This window comes from Oncorhynchus gorbuscha, linkage group LG24 (genome assembly GCF_021184085.1).
Source record: "Oncorhynchus gorbuscha isolate QuinsamMale2020 ecotype Even-year linkage group LG24, OgorEven_v1.0, whole genome shotgun sequence".
NCBI classification, from domain to species: Eukaryota; Metazoa; Chordata; class Actinopteri; order Salmoniformes; family Salmonidae; genus Oncorhynchus; species Oncorhynchus gorbuscha.
This window is the reverse complement of record NC_060196.1, coordinates 50,014,701-50,030,968: the sequence shown is the minus strand read 5'-3', so window position 1 is coordinate 50,030,968 and position 16,268 is coordinate 50,014,701. Positions and strand designations below refer to the sequence as shown.

Below are 16,268 nucleotides of genomic sequence, written 5' to 3'. Positions count from 1 at the left end.
ACTTATTAAATCATTTGAAATGTCATGTAATCCTTGTATGTAACAGTCACGTGGTTATTTGAATTTAATTTAGAAAAAGCCTTTTCAATGTGAAAATGTAGATCCTAACGTTCCAGAATCACCTAGCCTATTCTAGTAGGGATGTGCAAGATTATTAAAATATCCGAACAGATGTTAGTATTCGAATACTTGTGGGTATGATTTTTTTCCCCTGAGAAATTGGCCAGAAAACCTTTCTAGGCATTGGGACAACACTCATCCGTGAGCCAATCTCAAAGCTTCACATAAATGTTTTTAATCCATTTAAGCTATTGTATTTGATGCATTTAAATGTATGTAGTTCTGTCCTTGAACTGTTATATCATGTTCTGTATTATGTTGTGGACCCCAGGAAGAGCAGCAGTTTATGGGGATCCTAATAAGTAATTAACTTGTTCATCGCTTGATAATTTCATCAGTCATTTCTCTTTGCATGTTTTACTCCTATTATTTAGATAACTGTCTGCTGCTACTATAAAAAATATATAAACATCAGTTGTCGAGGTTGTTCAGTCGTGTCTGGACTTTCATTAAATGTGTAGACTTATTTGTATAAAATCAGTTCTATAGGTTAAATTATTACGTGATTAAACTAATCATGTAAACATTACTTAACTAGTCGGGGCACCATGGAAAACGTTGATTACGAAGTTATAATTTATAATATCTGATCAATTAATCTTCTATTAATGGATTATAACCTCATCAGTTCTCATTACTGAACGTTGCAAACCCTTGGATATCTGCAGAAACTCTAGTTTCCATAATGAATCGGCAATAGTAAATAAATAATTAAGCCAATTTATATAACTAACTAAATAATCACACAGAATTGCATAACAAACAGTAGATATTGGTTACTAACAATGATAGAAAAGTCCTTAGTGGGCTATGCTGATATGATGGCTTGGTAGACAAAATAAAGGGGTGGGGACTGAGAGAGCGGGAAAGACAAAATGGATTCACTACACACAGCGGAAATAATTATAATAATTAAAATGCTAATCCTTTGCACATGAACGGCTGCTCATTCGAGAATAATTGCAATGTTTATATTTACACCGTATGTTGTTTTCTCTGTTGGAATGTCTCAATCGTCCTGTAGAGTTCATCAGAGTCTCTGGTTAACTTTCCCAGAAGTCACCATGTCTTTCGTGGTTAGAATGGAACATTTTCTCATAGAATAGCTGCTTCGGTGGTTTTCGGTATTTTCGTTCAAGGTTTACGCAATTTCTAGCTGCACACTAGTAATTTGTGTCATCAAGATTTGCTACTTCTTCTGTAGTGATCGATAGTCTCAGAGTTGAACCATTTCCAGCCGTGTAGACAAAACTACAGCTGTATGGTCTTGTGGTCTATAGAATTGTAGCCATTCCAACGAGGGGACTCTGACTTGTCCTTTGGTAGAGTTGTAGTTTAAACCATTTCACATGAAGTGTGAGCTGCATGTTTTCTAGTCTAATGTGAATTTCGCCAGGAGTGGGTTTTATACACTTCAGGGAAAAGGTTGGTCCATGGCGCCTAATGGGATGTCTGGGTTCACGGTGGTGTGGCCACTGACTAGTTAATCTTTATTTGAAAATTCATACTCTCATATAGAAGGTCAACATCACATTACATCTTTTCACAAATAGTTTCATGTTTACAATCACATATGTTTCACAATATTTAGATGTTAACCTGTAGCTGGGAAGTGTACACTTTAAGAGTTGTGTGTTTCCTGTCCTTTGCGAGAGAGCGAGAGCGAGAGAGGCCATGTTGTCACTAACTTTACATCAATCTGAGGACTGTTATTTATCTAAATATGTTTAATTGTTACCTAATTTTTAAATGAATCATGTAACAATTAACGCATTAGGATCTGGGGCACCACGAGAGTGGTTCTTTAAAGAGTTACCATCTCCCAAATTAAACTCTAAATGTCTTCACCTATCACATCCGTAAACCGTTAACTTTTAATCATAAACTCGTATCATATCATCATTCTGAACAGTTGTAACCCCCTTGCATCTGTAAAATCCCGAGCCTTACGTATGATTCAGTACTACAGAAATTGGTTTGATTATTTATTTATTAGCTAACTAAATGGTAACACAGGATAAACATACCCACTTAATACATTAAAAACTGGTCCCTAGCGGACTAACAACAATATGGCTGCTTGTTACAAAAGATATGGAGAGGGCGAAAGAGGGACAGAGACACTTAACATTGGTACATTTTAGAAACTACTCTCACTTATAGCACTCCTATACTTTACACACAAACCCGCCGCCCGCTTGGAGTAAGAAATCATGAATGTGTTACGTGAAATTCCTCGGTTCGCCGTGTCTCTTCTCAGAATCGTACCATCTTGGAAAGGGTGTTTGGGGCCTTTTCGCGGCATTCTTTTAAAGCTCTGATTTTCCAAAAGGGTTTTCTCTGTTGTTCTCCTCTGCAGTCGTCTGGTATCCGGTGACTTGTCGTAGTCCTGAACAGAGCACCAGAGTTTATTCTACTTCCATTCGCTCTGGAAGATGCTTCTTTGAAGATGGGCTAGCCAGCTGTGTCGATGTTTCCCAGTGGGGTGATGAGTAGCGTACTATGGTGGTTTAAGAAGAGTAGTAGAATGGTCCCACTTAAATTCACTTTTCTAGATACTTTACTTAGGACAGCTAATCAGCCGTACCCGTGATTGTCCGGGAGGTGAATTTATCGTCTTTACCTCGTGTAGAGCTGCAGAGTTCAAACCACTTTAAACGTCAGCTGCAGCTCTACGTCTCTTTGGTCTGATATGTTAATTATTAACCAATAATTTTATACAGTTTGTTAGAAAGTGCGGTTCCGTCAGGCTGACACACTCCCTGACCTCGCTCAAGGGCGTGACTTGTCACTGTGCAAAGTTTATGTAAACAATTCTCTTATGGCACCTAAAATCATTTCCCTTAACAAAAACACTTTCATCATTGTTCATATTTCATGCACAACGCGGATGTAAACGTGGGTATACTTCAAATTTACAGTATTTCCTTTATAACATTTTTAATAACATCAAAATAACAACCGCAATTACATTAGTGTTCTTTAGATCGCCTCAGACCATACCCCATGTTCTATGTTCAAAATATTGTTCCAGTATTCGCTTTAGAACGTGTTAGAGTTTCATTGGGAAAAGTCTGAAACAATTAATATGCCATTTAGCAGACGCTTTTATCCAAAGCGACATACAGTCATGTGTGCATACATTCTACGTATGGGTGGTCCCGGGAATCGAACCCACTACCCTGGCGTTACAAGCGCCATGCTCTACCAACTGAGCTACAGAAGGACCACAAACAAAGGCACATTCCTCTGATGAACATTGGAGAGGGAAACCTGAATGTTCTGTCCTTGATTTACAACAGGGTGTGAGGTGTTAACCCCCACCAGTTCCCTCCTTCCCCCTCTGTGGGTGAGAGGGGTCTGGTTGAAGTTATTTATTGCAAAGCTGATCTGAATTATTTGGATCCTACAGAGGTTCATCCAGGTCAGACATTTGATTCCTATACACGATCGGAAAGATATCACTTTTTTGGTTGAAAAACAGTTTGTTCCTGCGACACTCAAGTTGTTTATAAAATATGTGTGTTGCCTGTGATCAGGGCAGGGGAATGTAATTGTGTCTTGTCTGTTTTAAGGAACTATATTGATTTCATTTGAATGGCACAGCCATGGCCTAGGCTGCACAAACCAGTGACATATTTAAATTTAAAATATGCTATTCTATTCTTTTGAATAGAATACCCACATCGGCACACCCCTGTTCCCACCCGTCACCGGTGCCGGCTGCGCAACGGGGATGTATAAAAGGTGTAAACCGGCAAGAAAGTGGTAATAATGGGACTGTTTGGAAGGGGGTCATATAAACATTGCCCAATTTTTAATTAAAACATTTTTCATTTAACATACCGTCAATACTGTGTGAAAACTCTGGGGGTTTCAGGAAGACCCACTGGGCTGCTGCCTGGGCCTCTTGCCAGCCTGCTTCCTCATTCTCATCACTCTTTTTGTAAACGGACAGATGCAGTGCTTGTATCTTTAGCAGTGTGGCCAAAACTGTGCTAAGACATTCATTACTTTCCCCGGTGCCTCTTGTTAGAGGGAGGGAGTAAAACAAGCAAGGAAAAAAACTTCACTTCCTCATGTTATTGGCCTAAGATGTCTGTTAAACCTTAATGCTGACAACTGGCTAACCGGTATGACAAATTAGAGAAGATGTCAAACATCATCATAGTCTAAGTTCACTATGTTTCACAATTTCACTTCCACACTTTCCAGAACTCCAGCTAGTCATGTTATCTCAAATGCAAACTCTCACCCAACACAGTGGTATGTGCATGTAAATGCCATACAGGTTTAACTCATGTTTTTGCTTGGTTTCCTTGTTCCTCAGGCCAACAGTGAGCAAAACAAACCATGTCTCAGGACAAGAACATCTACCCCGGGTTGATGGGGGAGAACAACCCCCTCCACAACAATGTCTACGGACCGCCCCAGCCCGGGTTTGGGATACCCCCTCCCAACTACACCCAAGCCTCAGTGCAAGCTCCATACCCCGGCCAGCCTGCACCCTACGGCCAGCCTGCACCCTACGGCCAGCCTGCACCCTACGAACAACCTGCACCCTATGGTCAGCCCGGGTTCCCCCAGGGAGGCCCTGGATTTGGACAGGGACCGTACCCTCAGATGCCTTATCCCCAGGCCCCGTACCCCGCGGGTCCTTACCAGCAACCTGCACAGCCAGGGTTCCCTAGTGACCCCAACGGTGAGTGGAAGGAAGTTGGCATCTACTAATACAGAATATGTTTTCAGAGACTGCTTTTTGTTGGTCATCGTTTAGGCGAGTGGAGTCTTCTTTCCTACACTGTAACACTGTAGGTAACTCTCAGGCTATACTGCAGTTTGGGAACCTTAACTACCCATGTGTTCCACATCATTATTCCATCATTATTCAGCTACAGTTAAATTAATTCTGTTACGAAAGTCTTCACTCCCGCTTATGTGCCATAAACCTATGTCAGTTTTCTGTTTTAAAAGGCACGTTTGGAAATTCTTTCTATTTAGGTCGTGGTTTGGTTTTCCACTTAGATGGATGTATAATTACCCATGGAAGCTGCTGCCTGTGTGTTTTTATTTCACTGTCCTTCATTAACCAAGTTTGTCTTTTTTAGCACACTATCTGACTAACTGATTGACAGATCAATGACTATCAATCTAGAACTCACTCAATGACCTGTGTTAGTAACGACCCATGCGGTGGTCTAACAATTGACAAGCATTTGATTGCCAATACTTTGTTGCTGTTGTCGGGGGTTTTCAGCTTCTATGGGTGACGGTTACCATGGTGATGTGCCACCATCTTACTACGACAATGAGGAGTTCACCAACTCTGGCTTTGAGGACAAGAGCATTCGACAGGCCTTCATTAGAAAGGTGAGGAAGGAGAGGGGACTGCATGAATGAGAACAGAATAGAAGCTTACCCTATTGCATGATAGTGAAAAGGAGAGATGTCGTTTGGGGAAACTGCTTTTTTTCTCCCGAACTGTCCACCTTATCGCCTCAAATGTAAATAAAACACTATAAAGAGTTTCTATGTGTCATTGCATACCTAGATTTGTGTCGAATTTAAAACCGTTTTGAAGGGCGGCACTAAAGTTAACAGCGGCTTTGGAGAGTCATGATGACTTGCGGTGATGACGCAAAAAATGACTAGGTATCCCCCTTACCCTGTCCCTGTCTTGTTTTTAAACAGTGAGAAAAGTGCTACATCTGGTGGAGAGAGGCTGTAAGACAGAATGAGTTGCTTCATACGTTACGTCATGACACGTCACAATTTAACGTACAGCGTCGGAGGAGTCCATTTTTAAAAACTTTTCTCCAATACTATAGAGCCATAACCATGTCAACCAACACTTGAATAGAAACGTAGTTCACACGCCAGATGTTGATGCCGACACAGTCGCTACAGTCCCATTCGTTTTCATTGCAGCCTCGTTTGAGTGTCGCGGTTGCGCAAGTCACCGTAAGCTAGAAAAGTTTCAGGATTTTATTTCCAAAGCCAATGTTATGTGTTGACTGACCTTTTATCATAGTTATTCAAAAACTTTGTTGAAACAGTCCTATAACATCTGTCTATCCAACCTTCTCCCCCTCCCAGGTGTTCCTGGTGCTGACCGTTCAGCTGATGGTCACCTTCTCCTTCGTGGCCGTCTTCACCTTTGTGGACGACGCCAAGTTGTTTGTGCGTCGTAACCCCTGGACATACTACGTGTCCTACGCTATCTTCTTCGTGTCTCTCATCACCCTCAGCTGCTGTGGAGAGTTCCGCCGCAAACACCCCTGGAACCTGGTGGCATTGGTACGGCCCTACCATATTCATTATACTAAACACCCCTGGAAACTGATGGCATTGGTACGGCCCTACCCTATTCATTATACTAAACACCCCTGGAACCTGGTGGCATTGGTACGGCCCTACCCTATTCATTATACGAAACACCCCTGGAACCTGGTGGCATTGGTACGGCCCTACCCTATTCATTATACTAAACACCCCTGGAACCTGATGGCATTGGTATGGCCTTACTCTGACTGCATCCCAAGTATCACCCCATTCTGTAAATGGTGCACTACTTTTGAAGTATTGCACTATTACATTTACATTTAAGTCATTTAGCAGACGCTCTTATCCAGAGCGACTTACAAATTGGTGCATTCACCTTATGACATCCAGTGGAACAGTCACTTTACGATAGTGCATCTAAATCTTAAAGGGGGAATGTAGGGAATAGGGTGGGATTGGGATTTATATCAACTATAAGATGGAACACAGATTTGAGTGATGACCTGACTGTCTACATATTAGTTGTATTAGACTCTGTGAGAGGAATGTGTTGTGGTTGTAATCCTGACGCTGTCTCGGTGTCTGTCCTCAGTCCATCCTGACCCTGAGTCTTTCCTACATGGTGGGGATGATCGCCAGCTTCTATGACACAGAGACTGTCATCATGGCCGTAGGTATTACCGCTGTGGTCTGCTTCACCGTGGTCCTCTTCTCACTACAGGTCAGTAGTACCCCCCCCCCCCCCCCACACACACACAGGCATGAACACACACTCTCTGTCCTTATTCCCACCTTGCTGTCAGTACCAGTCCCTCACATGGTCTTTTTCTGCCTCCGTGGCCTTTTGTTTCAGTTTTACTATCGCGTACTATTACTATAAATATAATGTACTATCCCACTGTTCCCAGGCCGTCATTGAAAATAAGAATTTGTTCTTAACTGACTTGCCTAGTAAAATAAAGGTAAAAAAATAAACATACATGCATACTAACACGTACTATCACTATCACCTACCATTACAATATCACCTACTATTACCATCACTTACTATCACCTACTATTACTTACTATCACTTACTATCACCTACTATTACTATCACTTACTAGCACCTACTATCACTTACTAATGCCTATCACTATCACGTACTATTGCCTGCTATCACTTACTATCACTTAATATTACTATCCCTTACTATTGCTTACTATCACCTGCTATTGCTATCGCTTACTATCACCTGCTATTACTATCACCTACTCTTACTATCACCTACTCTTACTATCGCCTGCTATTACTATCACTTACTATTAGTCACCTACTATCGCCTACTATTACTATCACCTACTATTACTATCACTTACTATGACCTACTATGACCTACTATTACTATCACCTACTATTACTATCACTTACTAGCACATACTATCACTTACTAACGCCTATCACTATCACGTACTATTGCCTACTGTCACTTGCTATCGCCTGCTATCACTTACTATCACTTAATATTACTATCACCTACTATTACTATCGCTTACTATCACCTGCTATTGCTATCGCTTACTATCACCTGCTATTGCTATCGCTTACTATCACCTGCTATTGCTATCGCTTACTATCACCTGCTATTACTATCACTTACTATTACTATCGCCTACTCTTACTATCAACTACTATCGCCTGCTATTACTATCACTTACTATTACTGTCACTTACTATTACTGTCACCTACTATTACTATCGGCTACTATTACTATCGGCTACTATTACTATCGGCTACTATTACTATTGGCTACTATTACTATCACTTGCTATCGGCTACTATTACTATCGCCTACTATTACTATCGCCTACTATTACTATCGCCTACTATCACCTATTACTATCACTTACTATCGCCTACTATTACTATCGCCTACTATTACTATCACTTGTTATCACCTATTACTATCGCTTACTATCGCCTACGATTACTATCACTTACTATATCGCCTACTATTACTATCACTTACTATATCGCCTACTATTACTATCACTTACTATCGCCTACTATTACTATCGCTTACTATCGCCTACTATTACCTACTATTACTCGTTTACTATCACTTATTATCACTTACTTTCACCTACTATCGCTTTCTATCACTTATTATCACTTACTTTCACCTACTATCACTTACTATTACTATCAAGTAGTAGTAAATATCACTTACTGTCGCGTACTGATAATATCAATTACTGTCGCGTACTGTAAATATCGCATACTGTAAATATCACGTACTGTCACGTACTGTAAATATCACTACTGTCAATATCACGTAATGTCACGTACTGTAAATATTGCTTACTGTATTACTACTACCTATCACTCACTTCCTATTACTATCACTATCACCTGTTATCAATTACTATCATGATCACTTAGTATTACTATCACTATTACTGTCACCTAGCGTACTTTAAATATCGCTTACTATTACGTACTGTAAATATTCGCGTAATATCACGCACTATCGCCTACTGTCGCGGACTGTAAAGATTGCCTACTGTCGCGTACTGTAAATCACTATTGCATACTGTAAATATAATTTACTACTGTCAATATCATGTACTATCACGCACTGTAAATATCACTTACTATCACGCACTGTAAATATCACTTACTATCACGTACTGTAAAGATCGCGTACTGTCGCGTACTGTAAAGATCGCCTACTGTTGCGTACTGTAAAGATCGAGTACTGTAAATATCACTTACTACTGTCTATCACATACTGTCACATACTGTAAAGATCACTTACTGTCACATACGGTAAATATCGCATACGGTAAATATCGCGTACTGTAAATCACTTACTGTCACGTACTGTAAATATCACGTACTGTAAATATTTCAAACTAAATATTGCGTACTGTAAAGATCACTTACTGTCGCATACTGATAATATCACTTACTATTGCGTACTGTAAATATCGCATACTGTCACGTACTGTAAATATCACTTACTATCGCATACTGTAAATATCACTTACTATTGCGTACTGTAAATATCGCATACTGTAAATATCACTTACTACTGTCAATATCACGAACTGTCTATCACGTACTGTAAATATCACATACTATCACCTGTAAATATTACGTACTGTCGCATACTGTAAAGATCGCCTACTGTCGCGTACTGTAAATATCACTTACTACTGTAAATATTGTGTACTGTAAATATTGTGTACTGTAAATATTGCGTACTGTAAATATTGCATACTGTCACGTACTGTAAATATTGTGTACTGTAAATATCACTTACTACTGTCACGTACTGTATATATCACTTACGATCGTGTACTGTAAATATAACTTATTATCAATTACTGTAAATATCACTTACTACTATTGCGCACTGTAAATATCACTTACTATCACGTACTGTCAACATAACGTACTGTCACGTACTGTAAATATTGCTTATTGTAAAGATCTCCTACTGTCGCGTACTGTAAATATTGCGTACTGTAAATGTTACTTAATATTGCGTACTGTCACGTACTGTCTATCACTATCGCGTACTGTAAATACATTTACATTTAAGTCATTTAGCAGACGCTCTTATCCAGAGCGACTTACAAATTATCACTTACTACTGTCAATATCACGTAGTGTCACGTACTGTAAATATTGCTTACTGTAAAGATCTCCTGTCGCGTACTGAAAATATCACTTACTGTCGCGTACTGTAAATATAACGTACTGTCAATATCACGTAATGTTGCGTACTGTAAATATCGCGTACTGAAAATATCACTTACTGTCGCGTACTATTACTATCATGTATTATCGCATGCTATAACTAACACATGCTATAACTAACACATGCTAGCCCATAGCCTTGACAAATGAGGAACTATGTTTTTAACCTGTGAGAATTGAGGAACTTGCGGAGGTGTCACGAACCGGCTCAAAGCCTGTAACAAAGGGAGACAACGTGGAGATAAGGAGTAGCAAAATATATATTTATTAACTAAAGCAACTAAGTATAATATACAATGGTGTGTGTAATCAGTAATCAGTAGTGTAAGTGAGTGTTTTGCATGAATGTGATAATGCAGGGTGTTGAAAGGTGCCAAAGCAAACAAACAAAAGGCCACCAAGAACCACAACAGAATCTACAAAAGGTGTCTGCATGGAGAGAGTCCCTTCCATGAATGTGGAAGAGGTCTATTTATCCTGGGAGACACCTGGCCCAGGTGTTTCCCATGTAGCTGACGACCCTCCCAACTCCGCCCACCGGCATCCTAATAAGGAAACAAGAACAAAGAGAGAATACGGCAGACAGAGTGGGAGGGTCGTCACAATCCTTGACAATCCCTAATTTCCTTGTTTTCTACCCCTATCCAGAGCAAGTATGACTTCACTTCTTGTCGGGGCGTTCTGTTCGTGTGTCTGATCGTCCTGCTGCTCTTCTCCATCCTCTGCATCTTCATCCGCCACAGGATCCTCCACATCGTCTACGCCTCCCTGGGAGCCCTGCTCTTTACCTGTGTAAGTAGTCACTTGACTGCATCAATAATGGGCTGCATATGAATAGCAGTTTTCATACAAATTGCTCAAACAGCTTTGTAAGGGGTGGGCAGTCAACTCATCCACCACCACTGTGTCACCTGCATAAGTATATTAATGATACGTGGCATAGTTTAATCCCAGGAAGAGACAGCTTTATTATAGAGGGTCTCTATTGTTTATCAAGTACATCTGTAATTGTTCTTGTATGGTCAATGGGATGGTTGCAAAATGAGAAGGTTGAGGCAGGGCTATACACATTGAGCTCTAACAGCATAAAATGCCATCTGCGTGGAAAAGTGGGAACGAAGCAAGAATTTAAAAAACGGTGCTACATTTTGGAAACTCGAAAAGGGAAGAAAATGACCTTAGTGATGCCATCAGTCAGTGATGGGAGCCAGTCAGACTTACCAAAAGTCTCATTCACCTTAAACCAAGGCAGTATAAAGGGAATCTGAGGGAAGAAGAGAAGGGATGGGAAGAGGACTGTGTGTTGGTGAGGATGGGGAGAGGACAGTGTTGGTGAGGACTGTTGGTGAGGATGGCGAGGGGATGGGGAGAGGACTGTGTGTTGGTGAGGATGGGGAGAGGACAGTGTTGGTGAGGACTGTTGGTGAGGATGGCGAGGGGATGGGGAGAGGACTGTGTGTTGGTGAGGATGGGGAGAGGACAGTGTTGGTGAGGATGGAGAGAGGACTGTTGGTGAGGATGGCGAGGGGATGGGGAGAGGACTGTGTGTTGGTGGGGATGGGGAGAGGACTGTGTGTTGGTGGGGATGGGGAGAGGACTGTGTGTTGGTGGGGATGGGGAGAGGACTGTGTGTTGGTGGGGATGGGGAGAGGACTGTGTGTTGGTGGGGATGGGGAGAGGACTGTGTGTTGGTGGGGATGGGGAGAGGACTGTGTGTTGGTGAGGATGGGGAGAGGACTGTGTGTTGGTGAGGATGGGGAGAGGACTGTGTGTTGGTGAGGATGGTGAGAGGACTGTGTGTTGGTGAGGATGGGGAGAGGACTGTGTGTTGGTGAGGATGGGGAGAGGACTGTGTGTTGGTGAGGATGGGGAGAGGACTGTGTGTTGGTGAGGATGGGGAGAGGACTGTGTGTTGGTGAGGATGGAGAGAGGGGATGGGGAGAGGACTGTATGTTGGTGAGGATGGTGAGAGAGGGATGGTGGAGAGGACAGCGTGTTGGTGAGAGAGGGATGGGGGAGAGGACAGCCTGTTGGTGAGGATGGGGGAATAAGGCTCCCGAGTGGCGCAGCGATCTAAGGCACTGCATCTAAGTGCAAGAGGCGTCACGACAGTCCCTGGTTCGAATCCAGGCTGAATCACATCCATCTGTGATTGGGAGTCCCATAGGGCGGAGCACATTTGGCCCAGTGTCGTCCGGGTTTGGCCGGGGTAGGCCATCATTGTAAATAATAATTTGTTGTTAAATTACTTGCCTAGTTAAAGGTTCAATTTTAAAAATAAGGAAGGACATCTGGAAAAGAGGGGTGGAAAAGCGGGCCCAGTGACCTGTAATGATGCCTGGAGGAAAGCAAGGAAACGGTGACATAAGGTTGTGGGACGCGAAGGAGAGCGGAGATGAAGAAAGACAATTTAAAGACGAGAACATTATTAAATGATTGATATTTTATTCAGTATCGTGTATATGATGATTTCAGGCTAATGCAGTATGGCAGACCATCACTGGTAACATTTTAAGAACTTGAGGCTTTAGAAAAACATCAGCATAACGGGCTGAATCCTAACCTGCAAATCCTGATGATGTACCTACTCTCCCCTATTTGACTGAGAGTTTGTGTGTGTATCTATTGATATGTAGGCTACGTGTGCTATTTCTGTCCTTGAGCTGTTTATATTGTATATTAATATAGAAAATGTCATGTTTTGTGTGGACCCCAGGAAGAGTAGCTGCTGCTTTTGTACCAGCTAATGGGGATCCTAATAAAATACCAAAATACTCAGATCTGAATGCATGAGTTACGATTCATTCCTACGTGACTGATTGCCTCGAAGTAATTATTCCTGACTCTATGTTCTGTGTTGTAGTTCTTGGCTGTGGACACCCAGCTCCTCCTGGGCAACAAGAAGCTGGCTCTGAGTCCAGAGGAGTACATCTTTGCCGCTCTCAACCTCTACACCGACATCATCAACATTTTCCTCTACATCCTGGCAATCGTAGGCCGTTCCCGCGAGTGATGGAGTGGCCCCCTTAGGGGAAAGGGAGAGGAAGGCATCCAGGAACCTCTCCTCAGTGTGGAAGAATGAATGATGCTCTTTCCCCTCGCTGTCTTTGTATGATTTGTTCCTGCTCTCATTCCTCTGTTACACCTCCCCCACCTTCACCCCACACCCTTCAGGAGACGAATTGGGTGACAGAAAATATGTTCTGTCACCTTTAGCAGTAGCGGATTAAACTCGGTTGAGTGTAAATCGGGAATTTAGTTTAGTCTGCTACTTTAGCAGCAGGTCTGTCATAGAGTGCCGCAAAGGGCATACTTTAATTTATTTATGTGAAATTCCTTTGAAGTATGTTACTACAGTGACAGAAGTTACACCTTAACATTCCTTGTTTTGTTTTTAATGCCTTCTGCTTGCTCTGTCATCCTTGGCAATCTGCTTCTACTTACACAGATGGTAGCTAGCTAGTACAGCACTTCTTAACATTAGCTGAACAAACACTATGGAACTCTCCTTGGCGCTCTGCCTTGCCTTGTAGGTTAAGTGCTGTAGAGAGATTGAGAGGGAAGAGAGAGTTATGCTATCTAATTGAGAGCAGTGCTGTGATGGAGGCAAGCGCTTTATAAGGAAGAAACCGTTCTAGAAACACCTTTCCTGCTATATCTTCTCCCTCTGGTGTTCCCTCCTTTTCCTGCCAATGTAAATGAACTCTGCATGGCACCTGAAACACAGCTGAGATGAGCTGAATAGATGAATAAAAACCCTCCAGAGGGATGATACCTCTCCTGGCCTTCTCATTACGTAGCTGTACATAGATCTATGGGAACTGTATATGACACTTCGTTCCCTAACTAGCTCTTTCTAGGCATGCCCGGGGAGTGTGTGCCTGTAATGCTTGAAGGGAGAACAATATGCTCACTCAATGTACAGTATATGACTAATGACATCACTACGCATAGCAGTACAAAGACCAAAACTTGAATAAAATGTGACTGATGTTATTTTTGTTAACATGGATGTGTGACTTATACACTAATACACATGAATATATTTATGGAATCCCTGATTCCCACCCACACTAAGCTAAGTGTGGAATGTATCATCTGCTTTTTTTAAATGTATTTTCCCCCTCGTATTTTCCCCTTTTCTTACTAATTCCTAATTTGTCTCCTTGTCTTTATGTATAGTAAACAATAGTGTTGATTTTTTTCTCTCCATTATTACTAATGTGAAATGTTGAAGTATTGGAATTTCTGAACACTTTTATACAGATGTTACAAAAATATCACTAGTTGCTTGTGATTTTAAAAACCTGACATGCTGTAGTAGATAGATGGACACGGAGATTGAAGGACTTAAGTTATTAATGATCTATTTATTGAAGTTGCTGTATAAGGCAAGGCTGCTGTGAAGTTGAAAGTGAATGAGAAGGATACTCAACACTACATTTTCTGCCCTTCTGAATGATGCATGGATGAAAGGTCCTCCTAGGAGAGGGAAGTTTATTATTCACCATTTGCGTCCCAAATGGAACCCCGTTTCCTACTTAGTGTGCTACTTTCCTACTTAGTTCTCTGGTCAAAAGGAGTGCTTTAAATTGTAAATCAGGTGGGCTTTGAGATGCAGAGTGATGTATATTCTGAGGTTTCCTGCTCAAACGTCAAGGATTAAATGAAATACTTGAAGACTCAAATGTACAATAAGGAAAGGCTGAAAACGGACAGAATCATTAACACTAGTCACTAGAGAGAACATTCTTAGTTTTAACACTCCACTACTACCAATGCTGACCAAGCCATTGAGATGTTCTCCATTGAAACAAAACACAAGATGCTTAATTTACATCTACTAACATGAATACCATTTTGAAAACCACATCAAAACTTTGAAACTCTTGAGTTCAGTTATGTTTTGACTCCTGTTGCATGACCCTTTCCCGTTGTTGCATGTGTTGTGATTGCACACTGGGCAGTGCACTAGCTGTTTCTTTGAGACATGTGGAATGAAGAGTAATCATAATGATATAATGATAGTGTTATAGTGCTGCCTAGAGCCCTGTTGTAACCATGTTGATTTAAATGGTTTTTACCTAACATATATATATATATACACACACACACACAACTCCTTAGTGGTTTGATGTGTTGAGTAATTTTGGGCTTTGTAGTTCTGTTTGCACTGTAAATTCTCATTAAAATTGAACTGGAATTGCATTCCTCTACATTGCTGTTTTGCTTTTCATCAGAGTTACAACAGAAAAATTGTCTTGGATTGTGTGGGGTTTGAACCACTGATTGATGTTAACACTATAATAGTGCTTACACGTTAAACTGCTTTTAATATCAGGGGCAAATTCATAGACAAGGGGCATGAGACAAGTATAATTATTCAACTTGGGCATGATTGATAGGCTACACATTACCAATAATGGCAACCTGAACATGTGGAAGAAGAATCTTAATTGTTAACACAAGCCACTGCTCTCCCCCACCACCTGACTATCTCTGAGAGGCCTACAATTATATCCCAAATGGCACTCTATTTACTTCAGTGAACTTCTTAAGACCAGGGCACATAGGGCTGTGGGCAAATGTACTGCACTACATGGGGAATAGGGTGCCATTTGGGATGAATCCAAAGTAGTTGCTTTATTTCCCAGACCAGCTTCTCCCATCTCCATAGAGGCAGTCTAATGGCAGGCTGCACTACTGGCTGATGACAATGATGCCTCTCCATGTCCTCTTTCCTCCTTGTTGTGGATAATTACATGAAGTGTGGTTCATGCGCACTTGAATGCTCCTGAGTCATTGCTTGCCACAGTTTAACGGAGACACCAGGGCCGTGCACAGACTTTTCAGGGACTGTGCTCCACCTATCCTACAAACTAAAAGTATTGGTCAATGCACATTGTGGTAATTGTATTGGATTGTTTGTGGTTTGAACATGGTATCACGCTTGACAGGAGAGAAACTGAACTGAACCACAGACTTTCTAACCCCAGATATGAAACATTGTGCGAGTTCCGAGTACGCAGGGTTTTTTTTAGAAGTCAATGAGAGAAGTGACAAATAATTCCTTGAGTTAATAAAAAAAAAAAAGTTAATATCTTTAACTGGCTAAGTCAG

At 41.4% G+C, this 16,268-nt stretch overlaps 1 protein-coding gene across 1 annotated transcript in view; it reads left to right on the top strand.

Moving 5' to 3' along the window:
• The window catches only part of grinaa (glutamate receptor, ionotropic, N-methyl D-aspartate-associated protein 1a (glutamate binding)), a 28,535-nt gene extending 13,179 nt beyond the window's left edge, over positions 1–15,356 (top strand). Inside the window, exons 2-7 of the mRNA XM_046327164.1 lie at positions 4,451–4,822; positions 5,378–5,490; positions 6,217–6,417; positions 6,995–7,123; positions 10,797–10,940; positions 13,012–15,356. Of these exons, the coding sequence (XP_046183120.1) occupies positions 4,474–4,822; positions 5,378–5,490; positions 6,217–6,417; positions 6,995–7,123; positions 10,797–10,940; positions 13,012–13,161 (1,086 nt within the window). The 5' untranslated portion in view covers positions 4,451–4,473 and the 3' untranslated portion in view covers positions 13,162–15,356. The remainder of the gene's footprint in view (positions 1–4,450; positions 4,823–5,377; positions 5,491–6,216; positions 6,418–6,994; positions 7,124–10,796; positions 10,941–13,011) is intronic.
• Positions 15,357–16,268: the final 912 nt, after the last annotated feature.